The 19,531-nt window shown below is 37.3% G+C and overlaps 1 protein-coding gene across 1 annotated transcript in view; it reads right to left on the reverse strand.

The window, feature by feature from the left end:
- Positions 1 to 19,531, reverse strand: part of CEP83 (centrosomal protein 83) — a 102,141-nt gene that overhangs the window by 7,923 nt on the left and 74,687 nt on the right. Inside the window, exons 11-13 of the mRNA XM_069489983.1 lie at positions 15,334 to 15,409; positions 13,254 to 13,411; positions 9,645 to 9,774 (exon numbers count right to left, since the gene is read on the reverse strand). Coding sequence (XP_069346084.1) covers positions 9,645 to 9,774; positions 13,254 to 13,411; positions 15,334 to 15,409 — 364 coding nt within the window. The remainder of the gene's footprint in view (positions 1 to 9,644; positions 9,775 to 13,253; positions 13,412 to 15,333; positions 15,410 to 19,531) is intronic.

Here is a 19,531-nt window from a genome sequence, read left to right on the forward strand (position 1 = left end):
TATGTGCCTGTTTTTGTATTGTTTGGGTTTTTTTTAATTAATAGACTTTATTTCTTAGAGCAGTTTTAGGTTTACCGAAAAACTGAACAGAAGTAGAGAGTTCCCATATATTACTTCCCCCACCCAGTTTCCCCTATCATTAACATTTTTCATTGCTATGGTACATTTGTTAAAACTGATGAACCTGTACTGATACATTATTATTAACTAATGTATACAGTTTACATTAGGGGTCACTCTTTGTGTTGTACAGTTCTATGAGTTTTGTCAAATGCATTTCATGTGTCCACCATTATAGTATCATACAAAATAGTTTCACTGCCCTAAAAATTCCCTGTGTTCTACCTATTCATCCTTTCCCCTCCCTCCCCATAACCCTGGCAAGCACTGATCTTTCTACTGTCTCCATAGTTTTGCCTTAACCAGAATGTCACATAGTTGTAATCCTATAGTATGCAATCTTTTCAGATTGGCGTCTTTCATTTAGCAATATGCATTTAAAGTTCCTCCATGTCTTTGTTGGCTTGATGGTTCATTTCTTTTTATTGCTAAATAATATTACATTATATGGATGGACCAAAATTTTATCCATTCAGCTACTAAGGGTTATTTCCAAATATTGGCATAAAGCTGCTATAAATGTTTGTGTACAGTTTTTTTGTGTGGACATAAGGTTTCAACTCATTTGGGCAAATACCCAGGAGCACAATTGCTGGATCCGATGGTGAAAGTATATTTAGCTTTGTAAGAAACTGCCAAAGTGGCTGTACCATTTTGCATTCCCATTGGCAATAATGAGAGTTCCGGTTATTCCATAACCTCACCATTATTTGCTGTTGTCAGTGTTTTGAATTGTAGCCATTCTAATAGGTGTGTAGTGATACCTCTTTATTTCTTATTTAGATCTGAGCACTACATATAAAAAACTGGGAAATAACTTCAAATCTACAATGTTATTTTCCCTTCAAGTAGACACATTTGTTTCTGGCAGGCAGCTAGAAACACTAGCAATATGGATAAATTTAATCCAATTATAAGGAGTGAGGTTATTTGAAACTATGATGCAATACTCACAAGGACCAGGCTATTTTCAGTTCACCCTTAGTCCAAAGGTATATCCCTTCAGGATCCCCACTCAAAGCAATAGTGGATTTACCTGAACTCTGTGGCAGATTCTGAACTCCAGTTTTTGCTCCCTAAGCCCTCTGAGGTTGTCAAAGCTTTGCTCAACTTTTCAGTCTCCCAGCTGTCTCTTCAGGAATCAGCAGTTTCCCCTAAAGGAAAAGCAACCCCAAGTGCCATGCTCACCTCTCTAGGTTTCCTACCTCTCCAGAATCTTGGCCCCCTAATGCTTCACTGCCTTATTAGGTCTCCTTTGATGCCTTCACGGAGATACTTTTAAAAATATTCTTTGTTCAATTTTTCTAGTTGTTGCCATAGCGTCTGAGCCCATTTAGGCTACTATAACAAGACACCCTAGACTGGGTAACTATAAAAATAGAAATTTACTTCTCACAGTTCTGGAGTTTGGGAAGTCCACGATCAAGGTGTTGGTGGTATCTGGCGAGGGTCTGTTTCCTCACAGATGGTGCTTCTCACTGTGTCCTCACATGGGGAAAGGGCAAGGCAGCTCCCCGGAGCCTCTTTTATAAAGGACATTGAACCCATCCATGAGAGCTCTGCCCTCAGGACCTAATCACTTACCCCCAAAGCCCTACCTCCTAATACCATCACCTAGGGGGTTAAGATTTCATATGAATTTTAGGGGGACACAAACATTCAAACCATTGCACACGGGGAGAGCTGGTCCACATATTTCCTAGTCTGTCATTATCAAAACCATATACTTCTTTCAGACATTTTAGTTCAACACGTTTTTTGTTTTTTTTTTGACAGAACCTTGCTCTGTCACCCCAGTTAGAGTGAAATGGCATCATCATAGCTCACTGTAACCTTAAACTCCTGCCTCATGCTCCCAAGTAGCTGGGACTACAGGTACATGCCACCACACCTAGCTTATTTTTTCTATTTTTAATAGAGACAGGGTCTTGCTCTTGCTCAGGCTGGTCTCCAACTCCTGACCTCAAGTGATGCTCCCACCTCAGCCTCCCAGAGTGCTAGGATTATAAGCATGAGAGCTTAGTTAAATACAACTCAGATCATGGTCAAATACAACTCTCTTACCTACTGCATGCCTGGACCCATGGAAGTGAACACAGGTGTCAAGCACACACACCTAACTATGCTGACTAGTTTCACCTTAAATCAACAAGCACCAACTTCAAATGGGCCCTATTATTACCTGGCAATCCTACTAATTTCCCTAATACAACCACTCTCCAAAACTCCTATATTATTCTTTTACATCTTCTTGTCTCTCCTCAAATCTCTAATACCTCTACTCTTCACACTCTCAGCTGATGACCTTCTTTTCTGCACTAAGAAAATAACATCAATCAGGAGAGAATTTCCACTACATCTATTAACTTATCAGAAATTTATAACCATAATTTTGTGTTTTTCCAGTTATAATAGATACATTATTTCCTATCTGCTATGGTCTGATTGTTTGTGTCCCTTCAAAACTCATATATTGAAATCCTAACTCTCAAGGTGATGGTATTAAGAGGTGGGGCCTTTTGGAGGTCATTAGGTCATGAGGCGAAGATTAGAGTCCTTATAAAATTGGGCCCAAGAGGGGATTTGTTCTCTTCCACCATGTGAAGACATGGCTAAAAGGCGCATCTATGAGCCAGAAAGTGGGTCCTCACCAGACATGGAATCTGCTGATGCCTTGGTCTTGGACTTCCCAACCTCCAGAACTGTGAAAAATAAATTTCTGTTGTTTCTGAAACTATCCAGTTTATGGTATTTTGTTATAGCAGCCCAAATGAACTAAAACACTATCCCTTCCACCTCTGAATTGAATTTCATGCCCATCTGCTACTAAAGGATATCATTCCTGCAACTGCCCCCTTTCTTCTGCATCAATTATCCCCTTGCTATTGAACCCTGCTATAATTTCCCCCTTCTTAGAAAAAAAGAATCCATTGATCCCACAACCCTCCCCCTAGTTACTACCCCATTTATCTGCTCTTCCCCCACAACAAAACTCCTTAGACAAACTGTAAGTTTTCTCATCCAACCAATTCCCCTTGATTCCACTTCAATCAGGCTTACATACGTACCACTCTAGAGCAACAACTCTGGCCAAGGTCACCAATGATCACCACATAGCCAAATCTATTTTTGGTCCTCATATTACGAACTCTCCTACCATTTTACCATCAATGTCATTTGATACAGCTAACCCTCCCAGAAGCATTATTTTCCGCACTTGGTATCTAGAACTTTCTTGGTTCTTCTGCTACTATATTGGCTACTCCTTCTCAGTCTCCTCCATATCTTCTCAACTTCTGAAGTTTAGAATTCTGGAAAGCTCAATCCTCAGACTTGTTCTCTTCTCAACCTTCCTTCACTTCCCAGTTGACCTTATCTAATCCCATTGCTATAAATACCATTAATATGCTGATGGCTCCCAAGACTTCATCTCTACCCAGTCCTCCCCTGGGAACTCCAGATTCATGTATCCAACTGACTACTTAACATCTCCACATGGAGCTCTAATGGGCCTCTCAAAAAGTTGACGTGTCCAAAAAGGTATCTTTATTTTACCCCCAAACCTGTTCCTCCATTGTCTTTCCCATGTCAGTAAATAGGAAGTCTATTTTACCAATTTAAAATCATAGTCATCTTTGATTCATCTCTCTTTCCTACCCTACAACCATGTAAACTCTACCTTTAAAATATATACAGAATCTGAACACGACGCTACCACTAGTTCTCTACTTCAAGTCACCCTGATCTGTACCTTGGATTACTAAGAACTGGTCTCCCTGAGTCTTTTTTTGTCCCTCTATACGACAGCTACAGAGATTCTTCTAAAATATAATTCAGATATTATTTCTCAATTCGAAAACCTCCAGCGTGTTCCTACCTCACTCAGGATGAAAGCCAAAGGGCCTGCATCCTCGGGCCTCCAACTACCTCTCTCTGTTCTTATCCCTGGGCCTCCTCATGCTCCTTCATCAAACCAAGCAGATTCCTGTTCTTCTCTCGTACTTGCTATTCCTTCTGTCTGGAACACTCTTACCCTACATATCACAACATGGGATCCTTTCTCCTTTCCTTCAGGTCTCTCTCAGATGTTACCTTATCAGAGAAGACTTGTCTAACCACCCATCTAAAAGAGCATACCTGCTCCCATTAATTTTCCTTTTAGCACTCACTTCTACCTGAGACATATTTGTTACTTTATGTCTCTCACTCACTACAACCTAAGCTCCACAGTGCTGGGTCTTTGTTTACCTCTATATTCCAGTGAATGAGTACATAGTAGGTACATAATTAGGTGCTCAATAAATTTGTTGAGTAAATTGGTGAGATGAATACAGAGAAACCTTGTAGTAAAGAGAGTCTGAGCGAGGATATTAGTAATAGGAATGAAAAGAAATGGAGTGTGGGAAATTTGAGAGACATTATAAAGGAAGAATTCTTAGGCCCGGTGACTGCACTGGGTAGAATAGTGTTTCATGAATTTTTGATTCATGTCCACCCAGAACCTTAGAATGTAACTCTGGTATAATAAGAAATAGACTTGTTCTTTGTCTCCAGTTCCTGTCACAGAGCTCTTAAAACCCTTGGAATTTCCTAAGTGATAGGAATGTCTTTTGTAATTCATAACAGGTCCCTTTCAATCACACCTGAGTTTACATCAATAAGGTGACTTAGAGTAGGGATCCTCGATATCCTTGGATTGGGGGTTGGTCACCAGAAAGATGATGTGAATGGATGGTGGATGTTTTCAGCTCCATTCCCCTGACATCCAGGGAGTAGAAGAGGGCTGGAGATTAAGCTCTACAAAAACTCTTGCACAACTAGATTCGAAGAGCTACTGGGTTGGTGAACACATTGATTTTCAGGGAGAGTGGCTCACTCAGAGAGGGTGTGGAAGCTCCGCACCTCTCCAACGCTCACCCCTCATGCCTTGCCCTATACAGCTCTTCCATTTGGCTGTTCCTGAGTTTTATCTTTTATTATAAACTGCTAAACATAAGTAAATTTTTTCTTGAGTTCTGTGAGCCATTCTAGAAAATTATCAAAGATGAAGAGGGGGTCAGCTAGTTGGTCAGAAGTACGGGTGGTTTGGACTTGCGACTGGCGTCTAAAGTGGGGGCAGCCTTGTGGGACTGAGCCCTTTAACTTGTGGGATCTGAGAACTGATTGCTGGTGTTGAAAAACACCCCACAGTGACCCTATTTGGAAATCAGGGCTTGGCAGAGGTAATCAAGTTGAGGTTATACTGGATTAGAGTGGGCCCTAAATTCAATGTGACTGGTGTCCTTCTATAAGAAGAAGGAAATTTCAACACAGAGATACAGACACACAAGGAGGACACCATGTAAAGACGGAGGCAGAGAATAGAGTGATGTGTCTAAAAGCCAAAGAACACCAAGGATTATCCACAACCACCAGAAGCTAGGAGACAGGCATGGAAAAAGATCATCCCCAGAGCCTCTGGAAGGAGCATGGCCCTGCTGGCACCTTGACTTCGGATTTCTAGGCTCCAGAACTGTGAGAGAATAAACTTCTGTCATTTTTAAGCCACACAGTTTGTGGTAATTTGTCACAGCAGCCCTAGGAAACGAATACAGTGACTGACTAGACTTGGAGAAAAGGCGGTTCTCAGGATGAAACAAAGGTTTGAAGCCTAAGTGATTGGAAGGATGACTTCTACTGAAAGAATTTCCTGAGGGGAAATTGGTTGAAAGGAATGATTTTAATTTTCACTTCAGCAGTCCAATACAATCACAGGATAGTCAAATGGATTTCTTAATGTGACAAGCATTATGACACAAAGGAATAAAAGATTAAAAGAATATGGACACAAGACTCAAAACTGGGAGTCCTCTTTCCCCACCTTCTAGTCAAATCCAGTGAACTTTTCTCAACAATCATGTTCAGTGACCATCTACCTTTGACACCTTTTTTTTCCTTGGCTCCCACAACACCATATCACTCCTACCACTATGACTATCTTCCACCGCGCCTAGCTCCTCTTTCTGAGTAAACTTAGTCCTTGGCTCTTATATTCTTCAATTATCTGCACAATCTCAAGTTTCTAATTACACATCTCTAATTCAAATTACTCATCTTCACACTTTACATTCCATTATCTCTAGTTAACGTATACAATATCTTCACTTACGTATCTAGAACACGTCTACATGAATGCACTACCATCACTTCATATCTGATGTGTTTAGTCAAATGTATTTTCTGTTTCTACTCAACTGATACACATGTTCTCCATTCTAATAACTCTGCTTCTCACAGCTAAAATACTTCATATTATTCTTCCTCATTTACCACTATTCTGTACTTTTTTCCCCTTCAGAAATACCACTAGGAGTTACCCTTCACCTTCATTCCCATATTCCAAGCCCCAATTCCAGACTGCTTACTACACTTTAAGTTTCCTATAATAGCATCCTAACTGGTTTCCCTATCTTCAGGTTTTTTCTGTCTGGCACAGTGGTTCTCAAACTTCAGTATTCATATAAATCACCTGGGAGTGACTGATAGTATTATTTAGGCATTTCTTGCATGTTATTTTATTTCTCCAACGAGATTATATAGTCATCACGAGCAGGGAATAATCACGGCTTCTATATTCTCCGCAGTGTGTGGCATAATCTAGGCCACACAACATATTCAATAAGGTATTTGCAACTTCAAGACTATCATTCATCTCTTTTTTGAGAACATTCACAACAGTATCTGACCAAGAATTATTTCAGAGAGATTTATCTTGGAATAAAAATAACAAGTTGTCATTTCAAGTGCCTCAAAAGGAAAAATAAGTCATTTTGCTCACTTCAAGAGATCTCTCTTCATACTCAGACTTCAACAATGGGGGTGGGGAGATATATAGGGAAGTCATCAATCACAGAAGAGCATCCCAGCTCAAGATCCCCGTCAAGCCCTTCCAAACAAATCAACACAGCAAAGTATCATTTACGCCAAAGACCCTACCAAAAAACACTTACCAGAAATGACATAAGCTTTGTGCCTAGGAGGTTGGAGTTCTAAATAAACACACTCAGATGGCAGTGAGCCATCTTATCCAGCCTGAGGAAAAAAATAAAATTGCTACTCTCTAGTTATAAGAATTTTTCACAGGAAAGTAACTCTTAAGGATGATTTCTGCCCTAGGGTTCATAAATGTGACTGTTTTAAGTCTTATTGCATAAGAAAGTGATGATTTTTGTCATTTAAATAAAGAACCTAAAAAACTGTTGCACTCTTATGAATTATATTTCTATAATCTTATAGCCAACGTTTTCATATAGAAGCATTATCTTTAACTTGAATAGGAAAAGGGTATGAGTTAACTTAATTTACAGTGATTATTCTGACACAGGAAATAAGACTTATATGGACCATGGCTGTAAAGAAGAGAAAAGCAGTAAAGTATTTGGAATCAAAGAAAGTGGGAAAGTAAAAAGTATCAGTGCTGTGAAAAGAGCACTGGAATGAGAATAGGAAAATGTAGATCTTAGTCATGACTTTGATTCTTACTAGTCCAGTGCTCTTGGGTACCAACTACTTCAGTTTCCTAATTTGTAAAAGCTATCTGAATGCTAAAATCCCTTCCAGTCCTAAAATTAAATACAATTATATACTCTTTAATAGTATTTCTATGTCACATACAATGTTTTTTCACTTTAATTGATATAAAATTATAAGCTCCTAGAGCAGTGTCCCACCTGATGGGACAGCTCTAGGTCACAATTATGCACTGAATTGAGTTTAACATTTCCTGTGACTTAAATCATAATCCACAAATCACATTTTAAAACATGAAATGAATATTTACTATGTTAACACCCATAATTTGGCAACTATTTCAGTAGGAAAAAAATTCATCCTCAGTCACAATACCAATAAAATGTTACTTTGTAGGTTTTTTAAAATATCACCTCCTCCCCTCTTTCTGGTATACTTATGATTAGTTGATAATCTCTCTCACCACTGGATGTCACTTTTGCTCCAAAAGAAGTCAACCCAAACTAACCTCAATAATTAGAATCTGATCTCTTAAGATATTTATCCCTAAAACCTAAAATTTTCTCTATGAAAGATAAAATCAGCACTTATAATTTTTAGTGATTTCTTGCTGAAATCTGACTTTCAGATGCTTCCAGACTTCAAACACAGTACAAAGAAGCGTAAGTAGGAGCTCTGAGATCATCACAAGTCATAAAAAAAATTCACTGAAATCCCATCAATATCCATACACTTTTTAGTACTTATGTGGACAGAAAGGAAGAGAAGTGACAATATGCAGGGAAAAAACAAGTATTTATATTTGGGTATAAAGGGATTCCCATATAATAAATGCTGTTTTTCTAATCTCAATATTACACTAGTTTTAGCATTATGAGAAGAAAAAAGTAATATTCAGAAACCAAGGAAGTAGGGGAGTAATGACTTTTATACTCCCCGTGCCGTCACTCCAACTGTCCGTCACATTTGCAGTTACCTCCATCCAATAATGTAAAAAAGTGGCTAAGAACTGTGTCCTTGGTTTCCAAATATAGAATATGTGAATAATCTAGAGTTATTTTCTCTAATGGAAATGTGAATAGTTACCCTTTCCAATAAACATACAGATATAAAGATATTGGTGCCTAGATCTAGAAATATCTTCCTTTAATCTCAGAGTTTCTCTCCTTTCTATAACCAATGCCACTACTATGGGAATTTATCAAATGGAGACATATCAAATCATTTGTGGGACTTTATATGTATATGTATATATTAATACACACACACACACACACACACCATGTCCCCTCCCCACACCCCAATCCTGTTGAAGAGAACTGCACTGCCACAGTGAGTCACGGTTACTGATGGAACCTGCTACATTCCTTGGGTTTGCTGAAACAGGAAAAAAAGTTGTAAGCCACTGACTTAGATGAATCATCTAGCTACATTATTTCCATGATGCCCTGGACTATTTCTAGGAAAACAAAGTTTTTAGGTTCTGAAGAAAAGTATGCCTGCAAAGGTAAAATTAAAAAAATGATCAAGGCTGTGGGAATTCCCAGGGCTCTTTCAGAAGAAGGGAGACTGCTAGTTCCTCCACTGGGGCAAGGAGATACTTGATCCCATAGCTCTGAGTTAGAAACAAAAAAGGCTTTTAACCACAAAAGCGACATCATAGATATTAGTTAGGCACAGTTGAAACACGCCTAATCACACACAATTTACAGAAAAAGTAAGACTCGCATGGGCTGGCCTGGAAACTTTATCACTCTGAAAAACACCATTTCTGTGGGACAATACATGTCAGATCTAAACAAATAACTTCTACACAAAATTTAGAAACAAACCTGTTAGACAGTTTGGATTTTCCCAATTTATCTCTGCAAGGTTGACAGCAAAATGTTATGTTTCAATATCAAATTTTAAAATTTCTGCTTCTATTCTACATTTCTGCTTCTATTCTACATTTTCTTCTAAAATAGTTAATTATGTTTTATTCTATAGAAATCATTTTAATAAGAATGCCTTGCCTTTTTCTGGGCAGTTGCAGCTCGCTGAAGTTTCTCTTTAGCTTGATTATACTTTTCTTCTCTGTCTGTGATACGCTCATGAAGCTTATGCTTTTCTTCCAACCACTGTATCTGTTTCTCTTCCAATGTCCTGCCAAAAGAATGTATGCAAAGCAAGGAGGTCAATATAAACTATTAGGATTAAATAGATATCATAAGTATAAGCAAACTCTCTATCTGCCTAACCACACCTTTAACTATCCAACTGTTTAATATTGCCATTACTAAGCACCTCCTATGAATCAGGCACTGGGCTTTAGAACAGTGTATGTATTACATCATTTATTCTTCACAAAAACCCTCTGAGTTAGGTACTTCCGTTACCTTTATACTTCTGTCTTTCTAATAAATGAGGAAACTGAGGCTTAGGGCAGTTAACTAACTTGCTTAAGGACTCACATCTAGTTAATGGCGGGACAAACACTTGATAACCAGGTGTGAACTATGATAACCATCAAGCTATAAAAATGTCACCTAATAAAGTTACTTAAAAATCAAGTCTTAATGCAGTATATTTTCTGGCTAGAATAAAATTCATATAAATGATATTTTAAAATAACATTATAACAACTTACATTTTTAAAGCTAGTCTACATTTTTTATATGATTTTTAGTATCCTTACTACAGGCAGTATAAATGAGAATAACAAACCCTGAGAAGTTAGATTATTTGCCTAAGGTCATATAGATTTTAGATATTTTAGCTGGGTCTAAAATTATATTGACCTCTAGTCCAGTTATTTTCTTCTATACAATCCATGAATAATATTCAAAAATCAATGATGAATTATTTAAATTTGCTAGCTCCACTGTCATTAGAATGCTTAAGCTCATTTCAATCAAAAAATACTTGAGAATTCCAAGAAACAAATTTTCTTTCTGCAACATACAAGAAAAATAAGTTGGATCATCTAAAATGTCACAACAAATTATGTATACATACCTTGGTTACTTCCTTCTCTTGCAATTCAACTCCATATATGAAACCATGGACAAGCCTTAAAATATGAAACAACAGGCTGGGCATGGTAGCTCACACCTCTAATCCCAGCACCTTGGGAGGCCAAGGCAGGAGGATAGCCCGAGACCAAGAGTTCAAGAGCAGCCTGGGCAACATAGAGAGACTTCATGTCTACAAAAGATTTAAAAATTAGCCTGGCATGGTGGCACACACCTGTAGTCTCAGCTACTTGGGAGGCTGAGACAGAAGGATCACTTGAGCCTAAGGTTGCAGTGAGCTATGATTGTAACATTGCATTCCAGCCTGGGCAATAGAGAGAGATGCCCATCTCTAAAAAAAAAAAATTTATATATATATATATATATATATATATAAATAACAGAACTGAAGAAAAAAAGTTGTACATAGTATGGTCGCCTTCAGAAGAACAAATTTGAAAAAATACTTTGTAGATTAAAATAAAAACATATAGTAGGTTATTAAGTATAAAATGTCCAACCGATTTCCTTTGACAGTTAATATCTGTGACATTTCACTTTGACACTTCTTGTTTTATTTTTATTGTACAGGTACATCCTCATTCTTTCAAATGCACATTTTGGCTTGTGATTATCTTTCACATTTTTTAGAAAAATTTTTGTAGAAGCATAAATATGTCAAAAATTCATATTCTTTTCAAATATGAGTTCTATCATATAACCAATACAACACAGCTCAATATATCAACAAAATGATTGGAAAGAATGTGGCTAATGAACACACAGTATGTCGATAGTTTAAAAAGTTCCTTTCTGGTACTTGTAATCTTAAGAATGAGCCATGTGGACAACCTGAGACCAAGGTGGATAATGATAAACTAAAAACTGTAATGGAAGTGAATTCATCTCAACTTATGCATAAATTAACAACAAAGTTTGACTATTCCAATAATATTAGACCATTTAAAACAAATCGACAAGGTAAAGAAGCTGGATAGATGGGTACTACATAAATTAAACAAATGTCAAAAGAAAAATCGTCTTGAACCTTGCCTTTCTTTGCTGTCATGACATAAAGACAAACCATTTCTACACTGTATTGTTATGTGTGATAAAAAAAATAGATTCTTTTTGACAATCACAAGCACTCAACACAATGACTGGATAAAGATAAAATGCTGAAACACAGTCCAAAAACAAATATTCATCAAAAAAAAGCTAAAGATGTCTGTGTGGTGATCCAGTGCTGGTATTATTCACTGCAGCTTCTTCATAAAACCTAGTCAATCGATTACAGTGGATGTCTATCACAATCAACTGGACGACATGATGAGGATGCTTACGATTAAACAGCTGAGATTGGTCAATAGTGGCAGGCCAATCCTCTTGCAAGACAACGCTTGACCACACAGCACACAAACAATGCTGCTCAAACTATAGAGACTGGACTTAGAAACTGTCATCCACCATATTCACCAGACCTTGCACCAACTGACTACCACTGCTTCCAGACTTTGGACCACTTCTTACAAGAAAAAATATTCAATTCTCAACAAGCTGTGCAAAATGCCTTTCACAATTCCATCACCACTTGCTCTCCAGGCTTCTTCGCTGCTGGCATAAACAAGCTATTGTTAAATGACAAAACTGTGCCAATAGTTTAGACACATACTTTGATTAATTGTACTGCTTCTTGTTTGAGATATAATAAACTAAACTTTTGATTTGAAATTGGACATTTAATGACATAACAGTACCAACATGTTATAAAGACAAAGCAAATATAAAACAGTAGTGTCCTACCACACCTAAACAAATTTTTCCAGAAAATATAAGATCTTCAACATCATTAAAATCATTTTTTCCCGATCAGCTTAGTACACCACCTACTACTAAAAAATGTCAAGACCAAAAAAAATAAACAAATTAGTTGTTCAAAGGGAAAATCCAAGAGATGATTTCTAATTCTAGAAAGCGTTATACATCTAAAACAAAACAAAAACCACTCTGTTCTATGACACTCAGAAGAACGGTTTAGATTTAGTTTACTCAATTAATAAAAAAGTTTTTCTTTGAGAGTTTTCAGAATACTATGCTCAGGCAGAATTTTTTTTATTTTTTTAGACAAGGCCTCACTCTATCACCCTGACTAGAGCGCAATGGTGCCATTATACCTCACTGCAACCTCCAACTCCTGGGCTCAAGCAATCCTCCTGCCTCAGCCTCCCCGAGTAGCTGGAACTACAGACATGTGCCACCACACCTGGGTAAGTTTTGTATTTTGTAGAGACCAGGTCTTGCTGTGCTGGCTGGTCTCAAAGTCCTGGCCTCAAACTCCTGGCCTCAAGTGATCCTACTGCCTCAGCCTTCTTAGAGTGCTAGGATTATAGGCCTGAGCCACCACGCCTGGCTCAAACACAGTTTTAATATGTCTTAATTTTATGTTTTTAACAATTCAAGAGTCCATAAAGTCCATTTTATATACAGTACACTACCTAAGATCTTGTATGTTATCAAAGGGTGTTTGTAACTAGTTCCTAAAACACATTCACCATTAGAATCACGACTAAAGTTATATACCATATAGAAAAAAGAAAAAATAGTTTGTACATAAAAAAGAACAAACTCTACTTTTCAACTTCTAGTTGTGCTCTCTCAGCTTGGCTTCTTAAATTTCGGCATTCTTGTTTTAACCTCTCCACCATTTCCTTCAGCATTTGGTTTGAATTCAGCAAGTCATTCTCTGACTGTGTGAGCGAGTTCACTTGGATCTGCAAACGACTGATTTGCTTAAAAGAGAAGAAAGAGGAGAAACATAAGGCCACTAAACAAACGCAGTAAGGCACGGGAGACACAGAAGTTACTAAGCATCTCTCCCTCGAAAATGCCCCAACCAGCTGGTATGCCCTGAGGCTGCCCCTAAAATAAATAGCACCAGCTAGGGTCACTTATTATTATAACCAGAGACCAGCAAGAACTGTGTCCCTCAGTCACCGAGTTCCCTTCCTCCTTTCCCAAAATATGTGGGCCAGAAGAGGTACTGGGAGGGGGAAGAGGGTTCTGAGGAAGAAAGCAGGGAGATGAAAAAGGAGAATCCAATGATTTAGTCTCCTTTCACTCAAGCCTTCCCCCTTAGCCTCCTAGGAAAAAACAGACTTTAAAAGCAAGTCAGCTAAGAAAGCAGCTAAGGAAATCTGTTCTCCCCTTCCCACATACCCTGAGATCAGCAACCTTCCAGGAGTTCTGCTCTCTGAGCAGTCAAAATGTTCATTGTAAATATGGGAAGGATCACTCTCATTGTTTTTAAATGGTTTCCAAGCATTCTGTGTCCAGTGCTGGTTAGAAGAAAGATGCTCGGAGAAATCTAATCAATGCTAGGAATTCCTTTGCCTCTAGAGCCATTTATCAAACCACATAATGTCACTCAAGTCTTTTTCTCCATCCCAATTTACCTTTATCTGGGAGTACTCTTTCTCATGAAAAGTGGGTAATTATCTAGTTACAGATTAACAGGCTAGAAAGATTTACACTGCTTCTAAATTATATCCAAATAATCTTCATTTGGGACAATTATATCTACTTCCCCCACAAAATATTTTGCCAGTTATTAAGAGTCCTCATTTTTCTTTCACTTCCTTTTACCTTTCTTAGCCATTCTCTGGGAGACATTATGGAGCAAAGACAGTTAAGGGAACAGGGATCAAAAGAACCCATTATGAGATTCAAGGATAAAAAGAAACTAGGTTCTTATACAATAAGTTAAATAAATGGAAAATAATCCCATTACTTCCTGATGGTAGCAAAGTCAAATTAAGATAGGACTCTGAAAGTCCACAGAGTAACTGTTAGCAGAATAAAGTAAAATGCTATGTCTCAGATTTCTGTTTTAGAATGAATTTCTCCATAGAGAACTAGTCACACTTTATTTTTACCTGGAGTGGCAAATATTAAATCTGTATTATAGCTGCCTGAACAAGCAGCCTTCAAAGAGCTTAATACCTCTCCATATCCACAGGATGACACAAAGCCCAATGCCAATGATACTAGATAACTTCACTCCGGGTATCAAACATTATGCCCATCTACTTAAGACTTAGAAACCTTAACACATGCAAAGCAGTACCAGCTAGCATGCAAGCATAAATTCTAAAAATGGAATTCTTACTACTTCATAATTTATAGGGGGGAAAAAAACCAAGAAAACAAAAAAGAAAATAGAATTCAGAAAAGGACACTCTTCCATGTTTTGCCCAATCTTATACAAATCTTCCCTGAATCCAAATAACTTTACTTAAAATATAAATTTCCTTCCATAAATACAACACTCAGATTTCATAGGGCTGTAGCAAGAATTACCGCATGGAATAAACATCAAGTTACAAATCAATCACACGTGTAACTTAAAACCTGGACGATCTTTCTAATCGATTTTATAAATTCAGAATATCCAAATACTGCCCTTCTAACCATGATTTTAAAAAATTTATCATGAGCCACACCATACACATATCTTACGAATAACAGCAGTTAGCAAAAGAAGCTTACTAAAGCAAAGCATAGAGGTTTAGTTATTTTATCTTTACATATAACCTCATCAGTATGTTATCAATTGTGGTAATTAGATCCTCTAAATACTGATCGCAAATTTTTAAAAAATGTGCAAGACACAGATTTAAAGTATTTAAAAACAAAATGCTTGCTAAAATCATACCTGTTTTAGGTCAGAATTTTCATTTTTTTCTTTCTCTGCATTTTCAATACTCATAATTTGTTGCTGAAGTTTTAACCTAAAAATCACAACCCAATACAAAGGACATTATTAGAAATTCATAGGTCATTTATTTCACTGAATTAGACAATCATTTTACTGAATGCCTGTTTGCCACCGGGCACTGTGCTATGCAAACTGGTTGATAACCAAAAAGACTGACTTCAGGCAGCCAGGCTATGTTCACATACACTGAAAATGTAACACAAATCACAGCTTTTGCAATAGGGAAATCTACAAATTATAGGCACAGAGAGGATGAGAAATTAAGTCTGTTCAGGGGGACTATAGAATATTACGTGTATAAAAACCTAACAAGTAGGATTTTGATAAACAGAGAATAGCCTGAACAAGCAGCCTTTGGTGAGGAAGTACAGAATGTGTTGCTAAGGTATCAGAAAGTAATCCAATTTTAGGAGAGGCCAACTTACATCCACACAGTATTCTACAATTTAGAAAATGCTTTCAGACACACTGCTACTTCACTTTCATTCTATAAGGATACAGATTTAAAAGAAAACTATCTAAGACAGGACATACCATCCTGTATTCTATAAAATATCTTATGAGCTTTTCATCACTGAGATGAATGAACACGACACGATTTGCATCCTCTTCAAAGGGAATGATACATCTTCAGCCTTAAAATGCAGAGCAGCTCTGGTGACCAAATGACTAACCTCATGCAGAAGAGATGTTATACCAATCAGGTTTGGCAGGATAGGCCCCTGAACACCCCTCCGCCCCCTTTTTAAATTCTTCACTTATTTCAAATATAATTTACTTGGCACTTATTACTTATAGCTTGGCATTGTTAGCATGTCTTATCTGCCCAATTAGATCGTGTTTACCGGGACAACACTCTCAAGAGCCTAGGGCTGTGCTTTAAGTATGGTAAGAATTCAATAAATATTTGTTGATGGACAGAATGAACCCAAATCATGGATTAGATGTTTAAATGTTTAAGATGATTGGACAACATGGAAGAAACCTGAAGATACGGCCCATTGCATCCTGATATGTTTACATACAAACACCAGAAACAATGGATCTAAAGAAGTCCAGTCCTTTTCCTTTTGCTCCTTTGTCAGTACCAGTCACATTCTTATTTCATAATTCTAGCTACATAATTACTCTCTCAAATTTTCTGTGTACATCCTCCACTAAACGTTTATGGATATTACTAACTTGGTGCTTTTGGGTTACTGAGTTAATGAAGATTTCTATCCACAAAATCATGAAGATGAAAGTAGAGGAGAGAACATTGTGGGTACTAGCTCAGGTCCAGAGTTAGAAAACTTAGGCCCCAAGTATATCCTAGCTCAGGTTAAGAATTTGGATGTACTTGGTAAATCAGTAAGAAACAAGACTTGGTTAAGAAAGCATCCATGGCCTGAATGCTTTCTATATAAGTTACATAAATACAAAGAAAAACAATAGTGCCCTACATACAAAAACTGAAGCCAAAGAAACAATAGTAAATAGTATCTGAATATCATCAAAATATGAAAGGATAGGAAAAAGAAACCAAGTATGATATGAAAGGTATAAGAACACCATTATGGTAGACTACAGGAGACGATTTACAAGGCTTTCTTCAGTTAACTTTGCTGAAGCAGTATTGGGTTAGAACCTAAAATTAATATTTTTCTTCGAGAGAAAATCAGTCCATGATTTAAGATCATAACATTTAGGATTCCATGAAATAATGGAATTTAACATAAATAAAATTAACTTTGATATCATCAAGATTTAGGAATAAGATCAATGGTCTTAAATCTACCTTTTTGAACAAAAGAGTTTCAAAAGACAGTGCTGTAGATTTATGAATATAGTATCTCTTTTGATTAGGTTTTTGAATAGTCAAGGTATATCACAAGTCAAAAGAGAATAAGCCTTATAATAGAAGTACAAAGTACAGAAGAAAGTGATTAATTTTCATTAGGGGATCAGTAAAAGCTATGTGAAAGAGATGCAGTTTGTTGTTTTGTTCTTTTAAGAGACAGCGTCTCGCTCTGTTGTCCAGGCTAGAGTACAATGGCACGATCATAGCTCACTGCAGCCTTCAACTGCTGGGTTTAGTGATCCTCCCCGCTCAGTCTCCCGAGTAGCTAGGACTACAGATGTGTGCCACCACCCCCAGCTAATTGTTTTTTTTAAGAGACAGAGTCTCACTATGTTGTACAGGCTGGTTGTCAACTCCAGGCCTCAAGGGATCCTCCCACCTCGGCCTCCCCAAGTGCTGGGACTACAGGCGTGAGTCACTGCGCCCGGCCAAGAGATACAATTTGAACTGGACCTAGAAGGCAAAATAAGAGTCTGAGATAGAGAAATGAAAGATATAGGTGAAGAAGAGTATAAATGATGAAGGAAGACCTTAGAGGAAACAGAGGAGATGGGATTAAGAGCACTGCTCACTTTGGAAGTAAAAAAGGAAAAGGATATTTTCACTAAAATAGGGAGAAGAGAATGGATAAAGATATAGAAATTCTAAGCTGGCAAGAGTTGAAAACATTCATATCCAGGAGCCTTCATTCATGTACAAGTGAGAGCACAGCTGAGCAATAGACAGTTTCCAAGTTGAAAACGAAGCAAGGGAGGCAGGTTAACAGATTGGAAGAAAAAGAGAAGTACAAGCACTAACAGTTTTAATATCTTCAGCTAAAGCAGAATAGATAAGAGAAAGAAATTTATGTTTTTGAAGTGATTGGTTCTAAGATGACAAGGTCCAAGGTGTGGCTAGGTGTACAGGATGCTAAAGTGTAATAAAGACAAAGGAGGACAGAATGAAGATAAAATAAACTATAAGGCCAAGGTGTTAAACAGTTCAACAATATGGATATATAGTCACTAAGAATGATGGCAAGGGATAGAAAATAGAAAAAAGTTGAGCCAACTATCCAAGTACTCAGTGACTGCCGAGAAATACCCTGTAGGTCATTAACTGAAAGAGTTAAAAAGGCAGGTATAAACTGGATGCAACAAATATCAAAGGAAAAATCATCTTAACCAGTTAGTCAAACAATGGTCTGGAAAAAGTAGGGTTTACAAATGATTTCCCTTCTTGGTCCCCTGTTGTAGGAGAGAGAAAGAAGAATAATTTTAACTTAAAAAATTGCCAGGTTACATGCTACCAGGAGAGAGTTTCAGTGAGGGTGTTTTCAAAAAAATGTTGAGATCACAAAAAAATTATTGGTAATAGAATAGGGATTCCAGAAGTTATGGTGGAAATTGTTAAAAGGACAGCTTTAATACAAGGAGGTGGGGAAAAATCAGAAGGTGAAGGATGAGAAGGTTGGGGAATAAGAAACTATGGGATCAAGTACTTTATACTTTAAGAGTAATTATGGAAATAGAAATAGTAGGCAAACTGGAGGGCTAGGGTACAACCGAGAATGCAGCTATGGAAATGTTCAAATGGAAACTTTGGAATAATATTAAGATGGAGCTGTTCCAGAGTAGCTTAAAAGTACAGAGTAGCCAACTGTGATGATCATGGTCTAGGTTTCCTGTGGTAGGCAGCTGATATGTGCTATTTCCACATTCAACAAATATTTACTGAGTGCCTATAAATGCTGAGCCCAGTTCTAAGTATTGTAGATACATCAGAGAATAACAAAGACAGAATCCCTACCTTAAGAAGTTTATAGTCCAACAGCACTGCCTGATAGAGCTTTCTTCGATGAGAGAAATATTCTATAATCCATGCCATCCAATGACAGCCACTAGCTACTGCTGCTATTGCACATTTGAAATGTGGCTAGTGCATCTGAGGAATTGAATTTTCAATTTTTTAAATTTTAGTTAATTTAATTTAGATTTAAATAGCTATATGTTACCAGTAATACCATATTGGGCAGCAAAGGCTCTGGTATAACACCTCTTAGCTTCATTTAATGTGAATCTCTATTAACCACGGGGAAGCAACATAAGTTGTATTTGCGATTTCTCTATTGTCAAAGATTCCTAAAACAAGTGTCTTGAGAATGACAGTGGCCTTGTTATGCCAACTTTCTGAACAAGCACAGTTCTTACGAGCATTAGAAATTGACTCTGCCCATTATTAGCAAAAAGGGACTTTCCTGGAAGAATATAACAGCTTACTGAATCAAAAGAGAACTAGCGAGCCAAAACCAGGATA

Source organism: Eulemur rufifrons, chromosome 16, assembly GCF_041146395.1.
Source record: "Eulemur rufifrons isolate Redbay chromosome 16, OSU_ERuf_1, whole genome shotgun sequence".
Lineage (NCBI taxonomy): Eukaryota > Metazoa > Chordata > Mammalia > Primates > Lemuridae > Eulemur > Eulemur rufifrons.